General features: G+C 44.0%; 1 protein-coding gene across 2 annotated transcripts in view; it reads right to left on the reverse strand.

The window, feature by feature from the left end:
• Positions 1-9,566, reverse strand: part of ATP6V1H (ATPase H+ transporting V1 subunit H) — a 43,703-nt gene extending 34,137 nt beyond the window's left edge. The window contains exons 1-6 of one of the 2 annotated variants that reach the window (XM_043880024.1): positions 9,387-9,566; positions 7,673-7,819; positions 6,383-6,485; positions 5,347-5,436; positions 3,395-3,508; positions 2,280-2,384 (exon numbers count right to left, since the gene is read on the reverse strand). In XM_043880024.1, the coding sequence (XP_043735959.1) occupies positions 2,280-2,384; positions 3,395-3,508; positions 5,347-5,436; positions 6,383-6,485; positions 7,673-7,785 (525 nt within the window). In that variant the 5' untranslated portion in view covers positions 7,786-7,819; positions 9,387-9,566. The remainder of the gene's footprint in view (positions 1-2,279; positions 2,385-3,394; positions 3,509-5,346; positions 5,437-6,382; positions 6,486-7,672; positions 7,820-9,386) is intronic. The other variant, XM_043880023.1, reaches the window with a different exon arrangement.
• Between the last annotated feature and the right edge of the window lie 9,424 nt (positions 9,567-18,990).

The raw sequence follows: 18,990 nt of genomic DNA on the forward strand, positions 1-18,990 counted from the left end.
ACCTCACATGTTATACAGTAATGGGCAAAGGAAATTTAAAGTAGAAAGTCAGAAACTGGGTATGCAAGAGTAAACTGATAATGAATTTCTTCAAGAAAATTCTTCTTTTGTTTTATTCAACAACTATTATTGACTAAGTGCCAGGCATGAGCCCCTATAACACAAGTATAGCACTCAATCAGAAAAAAGGCTCCTAAATGTCACTGTGAAGTTGAAAAACAAAATATTCAAATTTGCACCTAACTCAGACTTTTGAAAGTTTATTTTTATTAGAATCATGAAAGTGTGGTCCTTTTTTATGAGAGAAAAAATGCTTATGACAGAGAGAAAGAGACCTTGCAGAGACAATGTTATCACATGGCCTTTAAGCAAAGAAGAAAAAAAATCCCCAACAAGCCAACACCTCATTCCTCAGACAAGAGGCCTATAATTGACTCCTGACCAGAGGCTGGGGAGGAGTGTCTGCCCACAGCAGCCAGGCCCCGCGGAAGCAGTGACGAGACTCAGAGCAGACGGGCTGAAGACTCTCCCTGGAGCACGATGTGCAAAGCAGAGAAGACAGACCTGAACAAGGCCAGAGACTCAGTGATTAAAAAAAAGAGAACCAGCACGCTGGAAAGACACAGAAAGGTCTCTAAGAGCATTCACCTCACACCAAGAAGCTCGGGTCTGATGAAAATTGTTCCAAACACTGAAACACCTGCTTCTACTAGGGACTGGAAGAATATCCCCCAACCGCTGGCCATGGTTACAACCGCAGCTAATGGTGCTAACAGGGACAGACCATCTGTGAGGCACAACACAACCGTTACTCCCATAAGGAGAAGTCTAAGCTGAAACGACCCAGCGTGCTGAAGGCACACAGCAACATGCAGTCTCTGCTATCCACTCTGGTTTTAGGAGTCCAGCTACCAAAGAGCCTCACAGTTGACCCCAAAGCAAGATGATGTCTGCTCAAAGGGAGAACTAACCTCAAAATAAGAGGGGGGAAATGGGGATGGGAGATTAACTACGTAATTAAACATTCTGATCCCAAATGGTACACACTCAAGAATTTTAAACCTTGTCTTCACATAGCTATTTTTCACTTTCTAAATATTTTCTTTTTGAAATCCCTCACCAATTCTATAAAATCTGTAAACTTGTGGCTCATGTAAAGATACTTTTAAAAATTAAGCCCAAAACCTGTTAAAATGTACGCTGTTGAGAGAAAATAACTGATTTTGTTCAAGACACTTCAGAATCTCCCTGTCCAAACAGAAAAGACTATGAGGCTCCACCACCCCCCACCCAAACGAAGGCAAGGGAGGATAAGACAAAAAATAAATCCAAGCAAAATGTCATGGTGTCTCTCTTATGCTTCAAATTAAAATCTATTAAGATCATAAAGCCACCTAAAGTCTAAATGACACCCTTCCAAACCTTTATTTCAGGTAGACCTTTATTTGTGATCTAACACTGTCACCACCACACCGACCAGCAATGCTTCTCCTGGTCTCACCCTCGATGTCACCCACCCCACCACACACACCACCCCCTCTCCTACCTGTCCTTCCACAGATCTCCTCCCCACCCAATTCGGCTCACTCCTCCCTTGAGGCTACTCCCTCCATGCCCCCTTACCACCTCACACTTGCTCACTGGACCCCCAGAAGGAAAGAAACCCTCAGCTCAGCCACTGGAAGTGTCCGGTCACCTGTCCTGCTCCAGGGAACCACGAAGACAAAAGGGACAACTTGTCATCTGCCAGCTGTCACACCCGCGAGCGGTCTTCCTCCACGGGGCAGCGAGGTTCAAGAGGCCTGACCGCAGCGAGACAACCTGCAAGCAGGCCACCTGTTTCCCTGTGGCTGTAAACTCAATCCCAGGAGGACACGGGAGGATCCAGAGGCAGCTGCTGTGTGAGACAGCATCTCCAGCTAGACCCAGCAGCCCAGGCCACCCAGAGTGTATCTTTTGAAGCTGTGTGAGTCCTCCCAATCCTCCAATCCACGTGACCTCGGCAGCCACCTTCTGGAAAGGACAATCCTCCCCACTCGCAGAAATGCATGATGGGAAAATCCCGAGTGCAGAAGAGACAGGAAGGTCTGCGTGGAAGCCAGTCAAAGATAGAAAAGGTGAAGCCCCTATAAGACCTGTGAGCAGCATGGCTGAGTCAGAGAGTTCAGGATGGCTCTAGTTTAACACAGAATTTCTGCAACTTCACATAAATATCTTAAGCAGCTTTAGAGAACCAGACGTTATATTCTTTTAAGAATACTAAGAGGAGTGTCTCTTACCTGTGAACTCAGTTGAGTCTTTATCCAGTTGAAATAGTAATTCAAGTCACTGCCTTCCATCAGTTCTTTTCCCCAAGCTGCTAACTTGGCAATAATTCTTGCTGCCTGAAAAACAAGAAAAGCATTTGACCATTATTCTGATTCTAAAAATCACAACATCAACCCTAAAAATCAGGACTTGTAACCATTTTGCAGCATGACTTCTTCTAGCACTCAACTTGTCCCAAGATAACAGATTGTATTTCATTTTTAAAAATATTTTAAGACGGTCAAATGTAGTTTTAAATATTTCCATCAAAGTGAACCAAAATCAATAGTATGTTAAGAATTTCATGACATTCCCTACATTATTCTGAGTTTCAAAAGTAAGACAGGGGTTCATGACAAGACCAGCAAAGATCAAAAGAACACAAAAGTCCTTAGAGACTCTCACCAAACCACTTGCCAGAGTCCTGAGCCATCTCCACAACACATTGCCAGCACCACTTCACTCATTCAAGCCCCTGCGAGTCTCACACTTAAATATCTATATCTTGATACAAAATATGTCCTGGGTATGAAATAGTCATTTCTCGCAATAGAAACAAATATTCTTTTCTCCTCATTGAAAAATTTCTCAATTTCCTTCAAACTATAAAATGAATCAAGAATTTTTTTATTAAATAAGCAGTATATGTTTATCAAATCATCATGTTGTATACTTCAAGTATCTTACAGTTTTGCCACTTACACATTAATAAACTTGGAAATTGACAGATATAGACAGGGGGAAAAGGCAGTATAAAATACTACTTCACACAAACCCAATTTAGTAAATATTCTTTCAGTACTTTTTATAAGCAAGTCATTGTTTCAAAATTCTAGGCTTTTATGTCAATGAATTCATGGAATACTCTGCATCTGAACTGTATCAGGGCAACCCCACCTCCTCTGAGCTCCCAGCCCTATTTCCCCCCCCCCCCCCCCCGCCCCCAACACCCCTGTCACTAACCACCAATAAGGAAACGGAGCTCTGCTCAGCATCAGAGCAGCTACTCCTCCTGGCAAGTGGGAGGTCACCTAGTCATAACTGATGTTCTTCCCGAAATCAGAAACATGATCAATTCAAAACTCACCATATGAACAGTAAAGAGATCCTGGCGATTCAGCATTGGCAGGAAGTAGGACCAGGCAGTGTTCTTGCTACGTTTAGCATAGTCAAAGAAAATGCTAACACGCTGGTGATTTTCCTTAGAAACAAAGAATAATCACTGATCAGAATGCATCTTGTTAAAGAACATGACAATTATGCACTGCCTTCTCAGCCTTTCATTCTCCATCCCCTCAATCAGTGTGTTTTTTTCCAGTCTGTATGAGATCTGTCCCCCCATTATTATTACAGTGGAGCAGAGGGTGGTGATGGGGGCAGAGGTAGATGTCTTTAAATAAAAATCACCTCCAGTGTATTATGATTAATTTAAATCTGGTGAGCCATGCTAACAGATGCCTGCAGGTGGAGCACCCCTAGCTCCACTTCTTCTCAGTCTGTCCCCCTCCTGACCTGCCCCGCCCCTCCCAGTGCTGTCTGGACACCTCCACCCTCCATCCACGAAAACAAAGTCGGGAGGAGGCAGAAAGATGCCAATTTAGCTCTAAATGGAAGGATTCGCAGGAAGCACCTCAAGCTACTTCCAGGCAGGCAGGGGAAACAAGAAATCTCGAATGTTCATGGTTACTCCTAGCATGTTGTGATAGAAAAATCAGGACAGATGAAGATGGCAAAAACCAGCATATACCAGCAGACAGATCTGAGGAACAATTAATTCTTAGTTTCTTAGTTCAAACAATACAAGCTCTACCTCTCACTGAAATGTTCTCTGTGTGTCGATGGCTGAAATCCACTATCTGATTCACTAAGTGAATACAGTGGTTAAGTAGCAGTATTTGCCAATGACACAAAAAACCACATAAACAGTCATTTTCATTCTCAGATCAATATATAAATCTTTTTAAATACAATGGTTTTGAGACTTCCCTGGCGGTTCAGTAGTTAAGATTCTGTGCTGCCAATGCAGGGGACTCAGGTCAGAATCCCCTTTGGGGAACCAGGAACCCACATGCTTGCTTTAAGAGGGGGCCAAAATAAATATATACAATGTGTTTTTTAATACGTATTCACTTGGCCACACCAGGTCTTAGTTGCAGCATTTGGGATCTTAGTTCCCTGACAAGGGATGGAATCCATGCCCCCTGCATTGGGAGACATTGGACACCAGGGAAGTCCCCAAGGATTTTCATTTTGGTTTGTACTAGCAGTTACGTATTTGAAGAGTAGAAAACTATCTCCTTCAATAACACATTATCAGAGTCTAGAGTAATAACTGAAATAGTCATGGTAATGACTTCATCAAAGAACTCTAAGTTCAAGTAGTTCATCATTAACTTCAATAGGCTGTGGATTTTGCAGCCAGTTGGCCTGTTTCATAAAGGACTACTCTGGATTCCAACAACCTAAACCAAGATTACACTCAGGTGTAAAAATACAAAACTGTGAATAAGGGAGTCTCTGTGTTGAGGGACAACAGAGCACTAAATAGAAACTGTAAGCCACTGGAAAGGTCCCAAATGATGAGCAAAATGTTCTCCAAACACACCGTGCTTCTGAGGACGAACACCTTGCCTACAGTCAGTACTGAGCTCCCAATACTCGGCCCTGGCCCAGGACACAGGGATGCTGAAATCTGTTGAAAGACTGAAGGAGAGGGAGCTATGTCACCTGTGAGTATGCAGAGCATCCAGAAAGCCTGTGGGAGTGCATTGAGCACTGCTGTGTTCAGCACAAAACTCAGAGGACACATGGAAAAAAGACACACCAGTCCCCCAACATCCTGAAAACCACAACAACAGCCAGTGTGGGGACAGCCCCGTCTTCACCACGATCAGCAAATGACAACTCCCACGGTGAAGAAAAATACACCATCACACCCTGAAAGTGAACAAGTGCTTAAGTGAAACCTTTCAGAAATGCTGCTCCCGGGAGAATACAATAAGGTGAGGAGTGAACATGTCTGCTGAGGAAGACACCCACCTGCAGCGTATCATCCACCAGGGTGAGTATGTACTGAACTGTCTGCTCTTTGGAAATATGAGTCATCAGATTTATAAATGTCTTAGCACACTAAAAAAAAAAAAGGAAATGAACATTAATCACTTTTTTCAACTGCAAACACAATGCTCTAATGGAATTTCAGTAAGATATTATTCTCTTGCCTAAATGAGGATGCAATTATAGAAGATGCATCCTTTCACATATATGTGATGAAGTACAGGAGGGCCATACTCACATCAGATTTTTTATAATTTCTAGTCATATCAAAATGTTTCCTATTTTAAAATAGATAGACCTAGCCATCATCAACTCTTGATATCATAAAGAAGTTACATGGACAATCTAATATTAAATTTTTGTTTTGGTGTTTGGGTTTCTTTGGTCTTTTGCGAGGGCTTTTGAATTTATAAGGAAGCAGAATACCAGGGCAGCAAAAGTACAGGAATTCAGTTCAGGTGCTGCAATAAGAAAGCTCCATCCTACAATTTAATAACTGAGTCATGATCGCTCTAGAATTCAACAAGACTGGCACCCACAACATGCCTCCTCCCACACTTCCCAGGATTGTACATTCAGGTTAGCCTGTACCAGCTCCTTCAGCCCATCAGGACCCCATATCAGAAAATTTCATGGGTGGCAGAGTTAGATGTTGTTCTAGTGAAAATACAAAGTAAACAAAGAATTTTCTTTAAAAAAAAAAAAAAGTTAAGCAACTTTGAAAATACTGTATACTTTGAAACAGTAATTTTCATGCCAGGAATCTACTCTATTTCAGAAAAAAAAGTGTTTCAGAAAATGCAGAAAAGGATGGAGGAACATCTACAAACTCAGTATGACATTTTTTCCAACATTAACAAAGAAAACTAGAAATCACTCAAATGTCTTCCAATAAAAGAGAATTTTTAGTAAAACTATGACACCTGCTTAAGAGGAATGTCAAAGAATCACTGAGAAAATCTCTAGAATGTCTAACAACCCAGGGCAAGGCTCATGGTCTTCTATCTGTACCGATCACCTGACTGCCTTCAGTCTGAAGCATCTCTTGCTTCTCCTCAGGACTTCTTTTCATCTCAAATCTTTGGATGAACTCGCAGTCTTCAGAAGAAATCATCTGTCCCCTAGAAAGAGAGAATGAGGTTTCTGTTCATTAAGGGCTGAAGGCTCCCTATGAGCTAATGATACAGAATGCCTGCCTCTCTCCTCTCTCTTCGAGTGCTGACCCCACACCTGGCACCCACAGACCTGTCTGCAGAGCTCAGCTGTACCACCTCCTGCTCACGGGCCTCCTAGGACTTGAGCTCACTGACCCGCAAAATGGGAACAAGAACCACATTGTCTTCAAGGGACTGGACTGAAGATGAAACACTTTCATGAGGTGGTCAGCACAGGCCTGGTCCACCGAAACTCGATAAAATACCACCTCTGGGCACTAGCCAGGTCTCTGCCTGTCCCCACCCAAGCCAACCCAACAGGTCGGTGGCTTCAGCCCCTTCCATGACAGTCAGCCCAGTTGGGCCATCCTGACAATTCTTCCCCCTGATCTCACTCTGCTCCCCCCTTCCCTGCCTCTCCGGCGGCTCAGTCCCAAGGCCACGGCCCAATGGGCTTCCTACTTCCAATTCCACCCCCCTCCACGACCCCCTGACCCTGCAGTCCTGTCAAGCACACATCAGACTGCTTTACTCCTTTCACCTGATCAGACTATGAATCTAAAAGGCAGTTCTACCTAGCACCTAGGCAAAGGCTTTCAACAAAAGTCCTTTTCGAGTCAGTTGACAAATTAAAACCTTTATGAGGGGCTTCCCTGGTGATCCAGTGGTAAAGAATCCACCTGCCAATGCAGGAGACACCAGTTCGATCCCTGGTCCAGGAAGATCCCACGTGACTCGAGGCTGCTAAATCTGTGCACCACAACTACTGAGCCCTCACACTCTACAGCCCATGTTCCGTAACAAGAGAAGCCACTGCAATGAGAAGCCTGTGTGCTGCAACCAGAGAGCAGTCCCTGCTTGCTGCAACAGGACAAAGCCCAGGCAAAGTGATGAAGACCCAGCACAGCCAAAAATAAATATATATATTTTTTTTTTTTTTTTTAATTTTTTAAGCACTGTGAGAAGCACAGCCTGCCCACTGGAGCCCCAAGCTGTTTCCATCACACTAAGCAGGTGACAACTAACAGTTCTAAGGAGGAAGTGTTTTCTTCCACATTTGTTAGGCTTTTTCCAGTGTTCCTCTCACAGAAAGCATGACCATGAAGAAGGCCGGAGCACATGACAGCCCTGATTCACAGCACACCAGCACTTACTGCAGGTAGGACTGCCAGTTCACTTTGTTCGCACGGACTTCCGCAGCCTTGGCGGCAATGATGTTGGTGGGAACAGCAGCATCCACAGCGCCCCGGATATCCATCTTGGTCATCTAAACTTATGATCTTGAATGTTCTTCTACCGATCTTCAATTTTCATGCAAGGCAAAACCAGAATACAAGGTGTGATTGTTTTTTAACAACTGCTACTATTATCATCGACAGCATCATTATCGCCATAATCTCTAGGAGCATTCATCTCAAACATTAAAAAGCCTAAACATTAACATCATTATATTTCAAATCTTGTCCAGTTATGCACTACTCCATAAAAGTGTCCTCTATAGGTTTTCACTTTTTCAGGAAATGTTTTCCAATTATTGGCACTAATATCGCAGTAAGATTTTAAAAGTAATCATAAGATATTGGGCTTCCCTTGTGGCTCAGATAGTAAAGAATCTGCCTGCAATGTGCAAGACCCGGGTTTGATCCCTGGGTTGGGAAGATGCCCTGGAGAAGGGAAAGGCTACCCACTCCAGTATTCTAGCCTACACAGTCCATGGGGTCTGTCCATGGGGTCACCAAGAGTTGGATAGGACTGAGTGACTTTCACTTTCATAGACATTGAATTCAGAAATCATACTTACTAGAATAGGCATACAAGAAAAAAAGGATTTTAAATATATACGGTTGAGATTGACTTAAAAATAAGAACTTGCATAACATAGACAGAACCAACTATTTTCTTCACATTTACTAACCACAATTTTAAAGTGACATATGAAAAACCTACATGTCTTTTTATAACGTTATTCAAATTAAAACATTCAAAGTGGGAATGTAAGATCTTAGAAGGCAGAGCTTTCTTTTTTCAATCAAAATTAATAGCAGTTTCAAAATCAATATTGAGAGAATTTTTTGAAACAGATATTACATTTTAGGCTCAGTCAACAATGGGAGACTGATCAGATGATATGAACGCACAATAATGAGCTTTTAAGTAATTCTCACTCCTAAATTCAAAGATAAAACCTTAAGCCTGATTGTATCACGATACAAAATATAAGATTCAGTTTACAAAATAAAAGCTCACAGTTAGTTATGACCAAAAACAAGCTAAAACCACAACCCAAATTCTTCTCCAGGGTCCCAATGACCTTAAGTCAATCTGGAAGGAATCTCTACATCTGAGGATTTGCTGTCTAAACAAACAGAGGCACTGCGGACCGGCCGGGCCCAAGTACAAACAGGCTCCGCCCGGGCCAAGCTGGGATCGCGGAATCCAGCAGTTCCAGCCTCGGCGAGCCCTCCCGCGGCGGCCGACGGTGCTTGCGGGCGGGCAGTCACCTAGGCCCTGGACAACCCGAACCCCGCGCAGGCCACGGCCGCGGCCCCGACCCGGGGAAAGCACCTCTCGCCGGTCCACGCTCTCCCTTGCCCTTCCCTGCGGGGGAGGCTCTGCGGTTCCCCGGGTCCACGCTCTCCCTTGCCCTTCCCTGAGGGGGAGGCTCTGCGGTTCCCCAAACGCCGCTGAGGCCTGGAAGGAAAGACACCTGGGAACCCGGGGCCGGAGAAGGGCCCAGGGGCGCCCGGGCGGAGGAGAGACCCAGCGCGCCAGGGACGCAGGGAAACCGCAGGCTCGCCGGTCCGGGGCCGCAGCCGGAACGACCCGAGAGCAACCTCACCCCGCGAACCACGGGACCCCCCGACGCACCCAAAGGAGCCGGGAGGACACGGCGGTCCGGGCGCGAGTCACAGGCGAGTCGGGGGCCCTCCCGGTCCGGAGGCCTGGGCGGTGACGGCGGCGGGGGCGATCCCGCACGGTGAAGACGTTGAGGGCGGCACAAGCTGGAAGAAGCCGGAGCGGCCGCGGCGGAATGACAGCAGCGCGGGGTCACGTGAACAGGAGCACGTGACCGCCCGGAAGGCGGAAGCCGGGAGAGCCCAAAACGGCTCACGGAGCGCCCTTCGCCTACGAGGGTTTCTCTGAGGGTCAGGCATGCAGGGACTCTCCCCACCCCGACACCCGGCGCTTCCCTGGACCGGACCGGGGAGCGCCAGAGGCGGAGAACGGGGCCAAAGCTCATTGATCATTGATCGTAACCGTCATTCCGAAAAGGTTAATTTAGAGCTGTGAAGTCGGTTAACTTTCACGTGGATTTGACAATTCAGCGAATCAGGCTTTTATAAAACGCGACTCAGTTATGAAGCTGATGCTGAGACATAGATCACAAATGTCAGGTTTTTACTGTATTCTCAGAGTTGGCAGCCATCACTGCAGTCAGTGTTGTAACATTCTCATCGCCCCAAAGAGAAACCTCTTACTCTTTCGCCATCATTCTCCATCTCTCCCCAAACCCTCTTACCCTAGGCAGCCTCTCCTCTACTTTATGTATCTAAGGAGTGGCCGATTCTGGACATCTTAGGAGTGGCATTATACAACACGTGATCTTTTGTGATTCGCTTCTCTCACTTCATATATGTTCAAGACTCACATATGTATTGTGTCAATACATATTAGTACTTCATTCCTTTTTACAGCTGAATAATATTCCATTTTGCGGGTATACCTTTGTCTATCTTCCACTAGTTGATGGGCATGTGGGTTGATTTACAGTACTGCACCCTTGCATGCCAGTGTTTGGTAAACATATTTCACCTCTCTGGCTTCAGTGGATATCTACAAGGGAACTGCTACATTGAATGGTAACCCTGTTTTTGAAAGTGAAGGTATCACTTCACATTCCCCCCAGCAATGTGTGAGGGTGCCTGTGTTTGACATCCTTACTAAAGCTTGTCACTGTCGGTTTTTTTTATTAAAGCCTACCTACTGGTATCTCCTGATGCTGAAGCTGAAACTCCAATACTCTGGCCACCTCATGCGAAGAGTTGACTCATTGGAAAAGACCCTGATGCTGGGAGAGACTGGGATCAGGAGGAGAAGGGGACGACAGAGGATGAGATGGCTGGATGGCATCCCTGACTAGATGGACTTGAGTTTGAGTAAACTTCCGTAGTTAGTGACGGACAGGGAGGCCTGGCGAGCTGTGATTCATGGGGTCGCAAAGAGTCGGACACGACTGAGTGACTGAACTGAACTGAACTGAATTGGTATCTCCTTAGTGATTTTGACTTGCATGTCCGCAGTTGCTAAAGATGTTGAGCATCTTTTCATTTGCTTTTTGGCCATTTGCGTGTCTTCTTTTGAGAAACGTCTATTTACATAATTCACCCATTTCTAGTTGTTTTTTAAGAGCTCTTTATATATTCTGGATATAAGTCCCTTATTATGTATGTATGATTTGCCATATTTTACCCTATTTTGTGGGTGTCTTTTCACTCTTTTGATGATGTCCTTTGGAAAACAAAAGGTTTTCATTTTAATGAAATCCAGTTTGCCTGTTTTGTCTTTTGTCAGTTGTGCTTTTGGTATCATATCTAAGAAGGCTTTGCCTAATCTGAGATCACAAATAAATTTTCTCCTAAGTTTTCTTTTAAAAGTTTTATAGCCTTAACTCTTAAATTTGGGTCTATGATTCATTTCGAGTTAATTTTTTTAACATGATGTGAGGTCCAACTTATGTTCGTTTTATATATCCATTTTGGGGGCCTGGGACTATATTATGAATGGAAGCTTCTTCAGTTCATAGTCCCCAGCAATGCATGCCTGGGGTCCTTACCTCTGTGCTCCTCCAGACCCAGCAGAAGCTACCTGGGTCTCAGGTACCTTTGACCAAGGATCAAACCCAGGCCCCCTGCAGTGGAAGTACAGAGACTTAACCATTAGACCACCAGGAAAGTCCAATAACTGATATTTATAAAGCACTTTACAAAAAGGAAGTATGATGTAGAAGCCAAGTTTTGACTTCATGGTTAGATGACTATCACATAAGGAAATGACTTCAAGTAATTCTGTGCTGTGCTGTGCTTAGTCGCTCAGTGGTGTCCAACTCTTTATGACCCCCTGGACAGTAGCCCACTAGGTTCCTCTGTTCATGGGGATTCTCCAAAAGAACACTGGAGTGGTTTGCCATGTCCTCTTCCAGGGGATCTTCCCAACCTAGAGATCAAACCCAGGTCTCCTGCACTGCAGGTGGATTCCTTACCATCTGAGCCACCAGGGAAGTCCTCAGTTAATCTGCATGACATAAAGAAAAAGTAATAATCCTTGGAGTGAAGTGTGGTTATGAGTTTAGCAAGCATTTCCAGCCACAAAGCCGACTGCTACTAGAAGGAGCTTTTAAGAGACCAAGATTTTAAAAAAAGAGAGAGAGACCAAGATAGATAAATCTTGGTCTCAGATAGATCCTCTGCCTCTCGTGGGTATGGTCCAAATTTTCCACTTATCACACACTAAAAATGCAGAATTTTACCACAGGATCTATTTCCTTTATCACAATATACTAAGCAATGTATCACTTGAATCATTTCTTTCGGTTTTGATTTGGCATTAAATTTGAATTAGGAGTACACTGCTACTTGTAGAGCTGAGAAGCCTGGGAGGCTACAGTCCGCAGGGTCGCAAACAGTCGGACACGACTGAGCAACTTCACTTTCACTTCACTTGCTACCTGTAGAGGGCAGTCAGAACATACCTAGACTCTCAAAATCAGAGGCTCATCCTGGAATAGAGCCCACGGACTGTGGATAAACTGCTGACCCACAACACAGATAATCCTCTTGCTTCGACTGATGTGACTTTACAGGGAGGCCCCCAGCAGACTAAACGATGGCCCAGCATCAGCCAAAGGAAGAGAAATAGAGTGGACCCTGGGCTGGTACTCTTAAAATCAAGCTACAGGACTCGTTTGAGGCTTTATTGTAAAAACATGCCCAGGCTCTCCCAAGACAACCAAAGGGGCCACCAGAAACATTTCTCCAGATCATCGAGGCGGATAAGATTTCTGCCTCCACCAAGGTCTGAGGCGTATAATGTGAACGTTCGCCAAACCGTGGAAAATGAAGGATGTGCCACAGCCGCGCACAATGTCAAGGTAAGACCATCTCCCCAGTCTGTGACTGTTCTTGGCAAGGAAAGGGTTTATCCAGAAAGAATATAAAACCATAAGCAAGCTATAATGTCAGCGCTCACTTTACCTTACTGATGATTTATCAAAAAAAAAGGCTTCCAAGCTAAACCCAAGAGAAAAACTAGAACTTTGATAACAATCTGATTCATCCAGTTTTCTCCAACCTAAACAGCTTCCCTTTACAATGGCAAATGACTACATTTTATTTGTTCGTTTCAGGAAGTAATGTCTTAAAAAGCAGAAAACCTAGACATAGATGTCTATGGCTGCTATCAGTGCTTAGATATTCCTACATAAAAGTTATATCCCATATAGTAATGAAAAAAATATGGGCTTCCCTCATGGCTCAGTCAGGAAAGAAACCACCTGCAATGCAGGAGATGTAAGATACCCGGGTTCAGTCCCTGGGTTGGGAAGACTCCCTGGAGAAAGAAACGGCAACCCACTCCAGTATTCTTGCCTGGAAAATCCCATTGACAGAGGAGCCTGGCAGGCTACAGTCCATGAGGTTGCAAGAGTCAGACTCAACTGAGTCTGACAAAACACCACCAATGAAAAAGTATAGATTGCTTTCCACCAAAATCGCTTGAGGGAAAAAAAAATTTGGTAAAACTAATACAGGCATGAAAGACCATTTAGGAACTACGGGTGTTTTTCCTAAAGTCATAGTTTCCTAGTTGAATTTCTTAAGCATGAATTTCTATCACTAGACAACATGATTTCCCCAAAGAGTGACCATTTTCCTACTCAGCGTGTGTGTATCTTTGCAGGAAGTACAGTTTAAGTCTGTCAATCCTCTTAACTATTAATAGAAGCACCTCTTAAAAGGCTATTTGGTGTGGAGGGGGATGGACATGTGTCAATGCCTGAGACAAATAATGATCAGAGCTCAGAAGTAAATGCTGATAAATTCTACAACCACAGACCTGTCCAGATTCTGCAGCACTAGAAACTTTGTGCCTGTGCCTTGGCTCATATCCTCATAATAATCGTGTATTTGCAGATTCTAATTATCTAGATCTGCCCTTTCCGCAAAGTTTTTGTTTTATCTTTTGACTGCACCATACAGCATATGGGATCTAAGTTCCCAGACCAGGAATGAAACCCAGGCCCCCCACATTGGTAGCGTGGAGTCTTAACTGTTGGACAACCAGGAAATTTCCTCCTGGTGTTATTTTAACCAACTGGCACAAGGAGAAGTTGTTTGTTTGTTAAGTCACTGGGAAGCTTTTTCAATAGGAAGGTACTTGATTTCAGTGGTTTAATAGGAGGGTACACTTGATTTCAGTGGTTACACAAACCTCCACATGTGTTAAAATTGCATAGACCTACACTCACCTGTAGGGCTTCCCAGGTGACTTGGTGGTAAAGAATTCACCTGCCAATGCAGGAGATGCGGGTTCCATTCCTGGGTCAGGAAGATCGCCTGGAGAAGGAAATGGCAACCCCTCCCACCCCCCCGCACACACGAGTGCATACAAACTTATGAAATCTGAATGAGCTCTTAGAATTATACCAGTGTGTCTCCTGGCTTTGATGTTGTACAATTTATGAAGTTTCCATTGGGTGGAACTGTGTGAAGAGTGTGTGGGACCACTGTGTGTACATTCTTTCGTGAAACTTCTGGTGAATCTATAATCATTTCAAAATTAAATGTGTAAAAAAAAAGCCATCCAAAGGCAGGTTAGACTGAAAATAATAATTCATTTGTGTTGCATAATTGTGTTGTCTATATTTATTGTGGTTCTTCCTGTTCTTTTTTATTTGGATTCTTAACCGATTTCATTAGGTCAGAAGTACTGACGTGGTCAAACCTATTTTAGAGATGAGAAAGCATGTTTGTAAAAACCACTGTTACATGTGTGCAGTCAGCCAAGTGGTGACTTGAACCCAGGTTTTTTCTGACACTGGCTTCATTACTAAGTCGATAGATTCTGGCTGTGCTTTAGAAGCAGGCTATAATTTCCAAGGCTAGAAGCCAGCCTCCTCAGTAGTGATTTATCTGTGCATTCTGCCCAAAGAGCCCAACAAAACTGCTAATTTACTACAAAATAAATTAACATCTCTCCACCTACACATGCATGCCGACAGACACACACTTAACGAACTTGGCTTCATTGGGATTGTTTTTTCTCCACCAGGATTTCTGCTTCCTTCCCTTCAGAGTACAGAGACCAGGTGGGAGATGGGGTGCTCCCTGGACTGGGTGATCTTTTTAGTGACAAAAGTGAGAGAGAGGAAACTTTACAGCCACACTGGTGAGCAGTTATCTACCCATCCATCTGTCAGCACAGATAGATGCATACACATGTGTGCATTCTTTCCCAGTAGTAAAAGTGATCAGAGCTTAGACCAGAAAATTTTCTCCATAAAATTATTTTTCACATCATTTTAATTGCTGTCCCTCTGAGAGTGCAGACTTTTCGGTACTTTCCTGGTCCAGGTGTGTGACTCCTTGAGAAGCCCATCAAAGCCCTTGCCGTGAGACATTAGACACTGAAAGGAGAGAGAGAAACTCCAAGGCCCCCAAAGGTACCTACCAAGACAATGGAGCTTTTTATGGCAAAAGCAGGGAACAGAAAGAAGAAAGGAAAAGTCTCTTAGTAAGAAAGGAATTATGCTTCCAATATCCAGCACCATATAACATGTACATCGATGTATTCAGAAGACAAAGTTATCCTGTCCTGCCTCCAGTTGTGAAAGAGCGAGTTCCCCAAGGACAGAGTTGGTTCTTACCTTTGTGAAGGTCCTCTGAAAAGAATTCTGTAGTAATTAACAACTGAGAGGCTCACAAACTTGCCTAAGGAAAGGCTCATCTGGAAGTCTGTAGTGGTTACATCCTCCATGCTTGGCGAGCAACTCTCGGGTCCCCCCTGCAGGTGATTCCAGGTGAGCAGAGGGAGGAGGGTTCCCCAGGCTGCAGACCCAGGGACTCTGAGTTCTCAGTGACCATAGCTACATTGTCTTCCTTTTATGGGGACCATAACAGAGCCCGTGGTGTCGTCCTTGGAAAGGTGTAAAGAGTTCTCCCATTGCTCAGTCTCTGGCTCACAGAAGCCAGGTCAGTGGTGTGGCATTAAGAGCAAAACTATTGGGGATCTTCCCTGGTGGCTCAGTGGTAAAGAATCCCCCTGCAAGGCAGGAGATGCAGGTTTAATCCCTGGGTTGGGAAGATCCCCGAGAAGAGAAAAGGGAACGGCTACCCACTCCAGTATTCTTGCCTGGAGAGTCCCACGGACAGAGGAGCCTGGCGGCCTACAGTGCATAGAGTCACAAAGAGTTGAGCACAACTAAGTAACTTCCACTTTCAAAACCAAAACTGTTGGGGACTTCTCTGGCAGTCCAGTGGTTAAGACTCCTCGCTCCCAAAGCTGGGGGCTCAAGTTCGATCGCTGGTCAGGGAACTAAGATCCCACGTGGTGCATGGTGCTGCCGAAAAAAAAAGAGCAAAACTATTTTCAGCCTGTCAAAAAGAGTAGTGTTATCACCCTAGAGTTTTAGATAGGACTCTGTCTTAACTTGATGAAGCATCTAAGATACCAGCTAATGCCTTTCACCATAATCAATGAAATAGTGATCAATTTTCAGTTTCAAAGTGAATGGCTGGGAACAGGGATAAATTAGGAGTCTGGGATTAACAGAAACACACCTAGCACAGGGAACTCTACTCAATATCTTGTAATAACTTACAATGGAAAAGAATCTGAAAAAGAATATATATACATATATACAGAACTGAATCACTTTGCTATACACCTGAAACTAACACTATATTGTAAATCAACTGTATTTCAATGTTAAAAGACTGCATACCTTTAAAATATACATATGTGTGTGTGTATATATATATATAATACAGGCATAAAAGAATGTACAGTTATAATCCGTGCTTTTCAATTGACCTGAAAAAGTCAGTCCTCTGAGGTTAAAGAGTTGGGTCATTAACTATTTTCCATTAATTATCATCAAGGAGGCTGCTGGGAAAATGCGATTCTCCCCTCCGGTGGGAATATCATGTAAAAGCCAACTGTTTGCTTCCTAAAACCCCATGTCAGCCTCTCCATTCTCCACAGTGGAAGTAAAGATTTTTCTACTCTGAAAATAATAGTGTACAAAAAAAGACCCACATCGGTCCTATTCTTCAACATTTTAGATAAAAACTTTTAAAGTTTTGGTCATGTTTACAATTTTTTTTAATGCTTAAATAATTGTCTTTCAGAGTTTTACATTAAAGATTGGGTTTTCTTTGTTCTCCTCAAGGTTGAGAAGTATCAAAAAAAAGGGAGGAATTCTAACGGAGCAGGACACACCCCTCTCCCCACCATGGGGCTTTGGGAAGCAGGGACGGGCCTTCCTTCCATCCTTCCCTCTGCTGTAGCTCCTCCATGCAGACAGCACATTTCCTGAGTTGTTTGCAGTTGTAAAAACCCTCCATCAAATGGAAGATGTTAACTACTTGAGGACCGTGAGCACACAGCCCCAGGCCTGCTGGAGTCTAAGGACTGATCACCTGAGCCCGTGACCCCATGACACCGCCTGTGACGTTACCATCAGCCAATCAGAGAATTGCACATCAGCTTATCACACACCCTGCCACCCAACACCCGCCCCCCACAACCTGGCTTTTAAAAAATGCTTTGCTGAAACCCTCCTGGGAGCTCAGGTCATGAGCTTTTCAGGGCATGAGCAACCCATCTCCTTGCAGGACCCTGCAGTAAACCTTGCTCTGCTCAAAAAAAAAAAAAAAAAATGGGTTTTCCCACTGGATTATATTTTTAGAGGTGGTTTGTTTTAGCAAAGGTAGACAGCATTTTAACAGGTTTCTTTGCTCTTCTGAAGTTTTTTCTGAATGAGAATCAAGGGTGTATAGCATTATGTAGTTTTCTAACTTAGCCTGAGTTTGCTTTTGTTCTTGAGAATGTAAACCTAGAATTTCTGAACACATGAACAAATGGCAGTGATTCTAAAATCGATGGCTTTGTAGGGCTTCTTGTCTGTTACCAGTCACACCAGACTCAGGGCACAAGGTAAGAAGCCTCTTATTCCGTGGTGTCTCAGGATTCTCAAACATGTCTTCACCTCCTGGGTGCTGTGATAGAAGCCACACAGGGCTTCTCTGCAGGCCGGGAGGCATTGTAGCCTGGAGTTAGAAACTTTACAGATGGCTTTATAATTATTGCATTTAAAATGCAGCAACTCTTTTGAAAGATAGTAGTTTAAACCATCCAGTGATGGTTGGAATATATTTAGATATTCAAGTTCAGTTCAGTTAAGTCGCTCAGTCATGTCCGACTCTTTGCGACCCCGTAAACCACAGCACACCAGGCCTCCCTGTCCACCACCAACTCCCGGAGTCCACCCAAACCCATGTCCATCGAGTCGGTGATGCCATCCAACCATCTCATCCTCTGTCGTCCCCTCCTCCTCCTGCCTTCAATCTTTCCCAGAATCAGGGTCTTTTCAAATGAGTCAGCTCTTCACATCAGGTGGCCAAAGTATTGCAGTTTCAGCTTCAACATCAGTCCTACCAATGAACACCCAGGAATGATCTCCTTTAGGATGGACGGGTTGGATCTCCTTGCAGTCCAAGGAACTCTCAAGAGTCTTCTCCAATACCACAGTTCAAAAGCGTCAATTCTTCGGCGCTCAGCTTTCTTTATAGTCCAACTCTCACATCCACACATAGCTACTGGAAAAACCATAGCCTTGACTAGACAGACATTTGTTGGCAAAGTAATGTCTCTGCTTTTTAATATGTTGTCTAGGCTGGTCATAACTTTCCTTCCAAGGAGTAACCGTCTTTTAATTTCATGGGTGCAATCACCATCTGCAGTGATTTTGGAGCCCAGAAAAATAAAGTCAGCCACTGTTTCCACTGTTTCCCCATCTATTTGCCATGAAGTGATGGGACCAGATGCTATGATCTTAGTTTTCTGAATGCTGAGCTTTAAGCCGACTTTTTCACTCTCCTCTTTCACTTTCATCAAGAGGCTCTTTAGTTCTTCTTCAGTTTCTGCCATAAGGGTGGTGTCATCTGCATATCTGAGTATGTCAAGGCTGTATATTGTCACCCTGCCTATTTAACTTATATGCAGAGTACCTCATGAGAAATGCTGGGCTGGAGGAAGCACAAGCTGGAATCAAGATTTCCGGAAGAAATATCAATAACCTCAGATATGCAGATGACACCACCCTTATGGCAGAAAGATATTCAAGAGTAAAACACAAATTGCAGACTATGTAATTTACCTTGACATTAGTGATGTAACCAAATATGTTTTTCTAAAG

This window comes from Cervus elaphus, chromosome 21 (genome assembly GCF_910594005.1).
Source record: "Cervus elaphus chromosome 21, mCerEla1.1, whole genome shotgun sequence".
NCBI classification, from domain to species: Eukaryota; Metazoa; Chordata; class Mammalia; order Artiodactyla; family Cervidae; genus Cervus; species Cervus elaphus.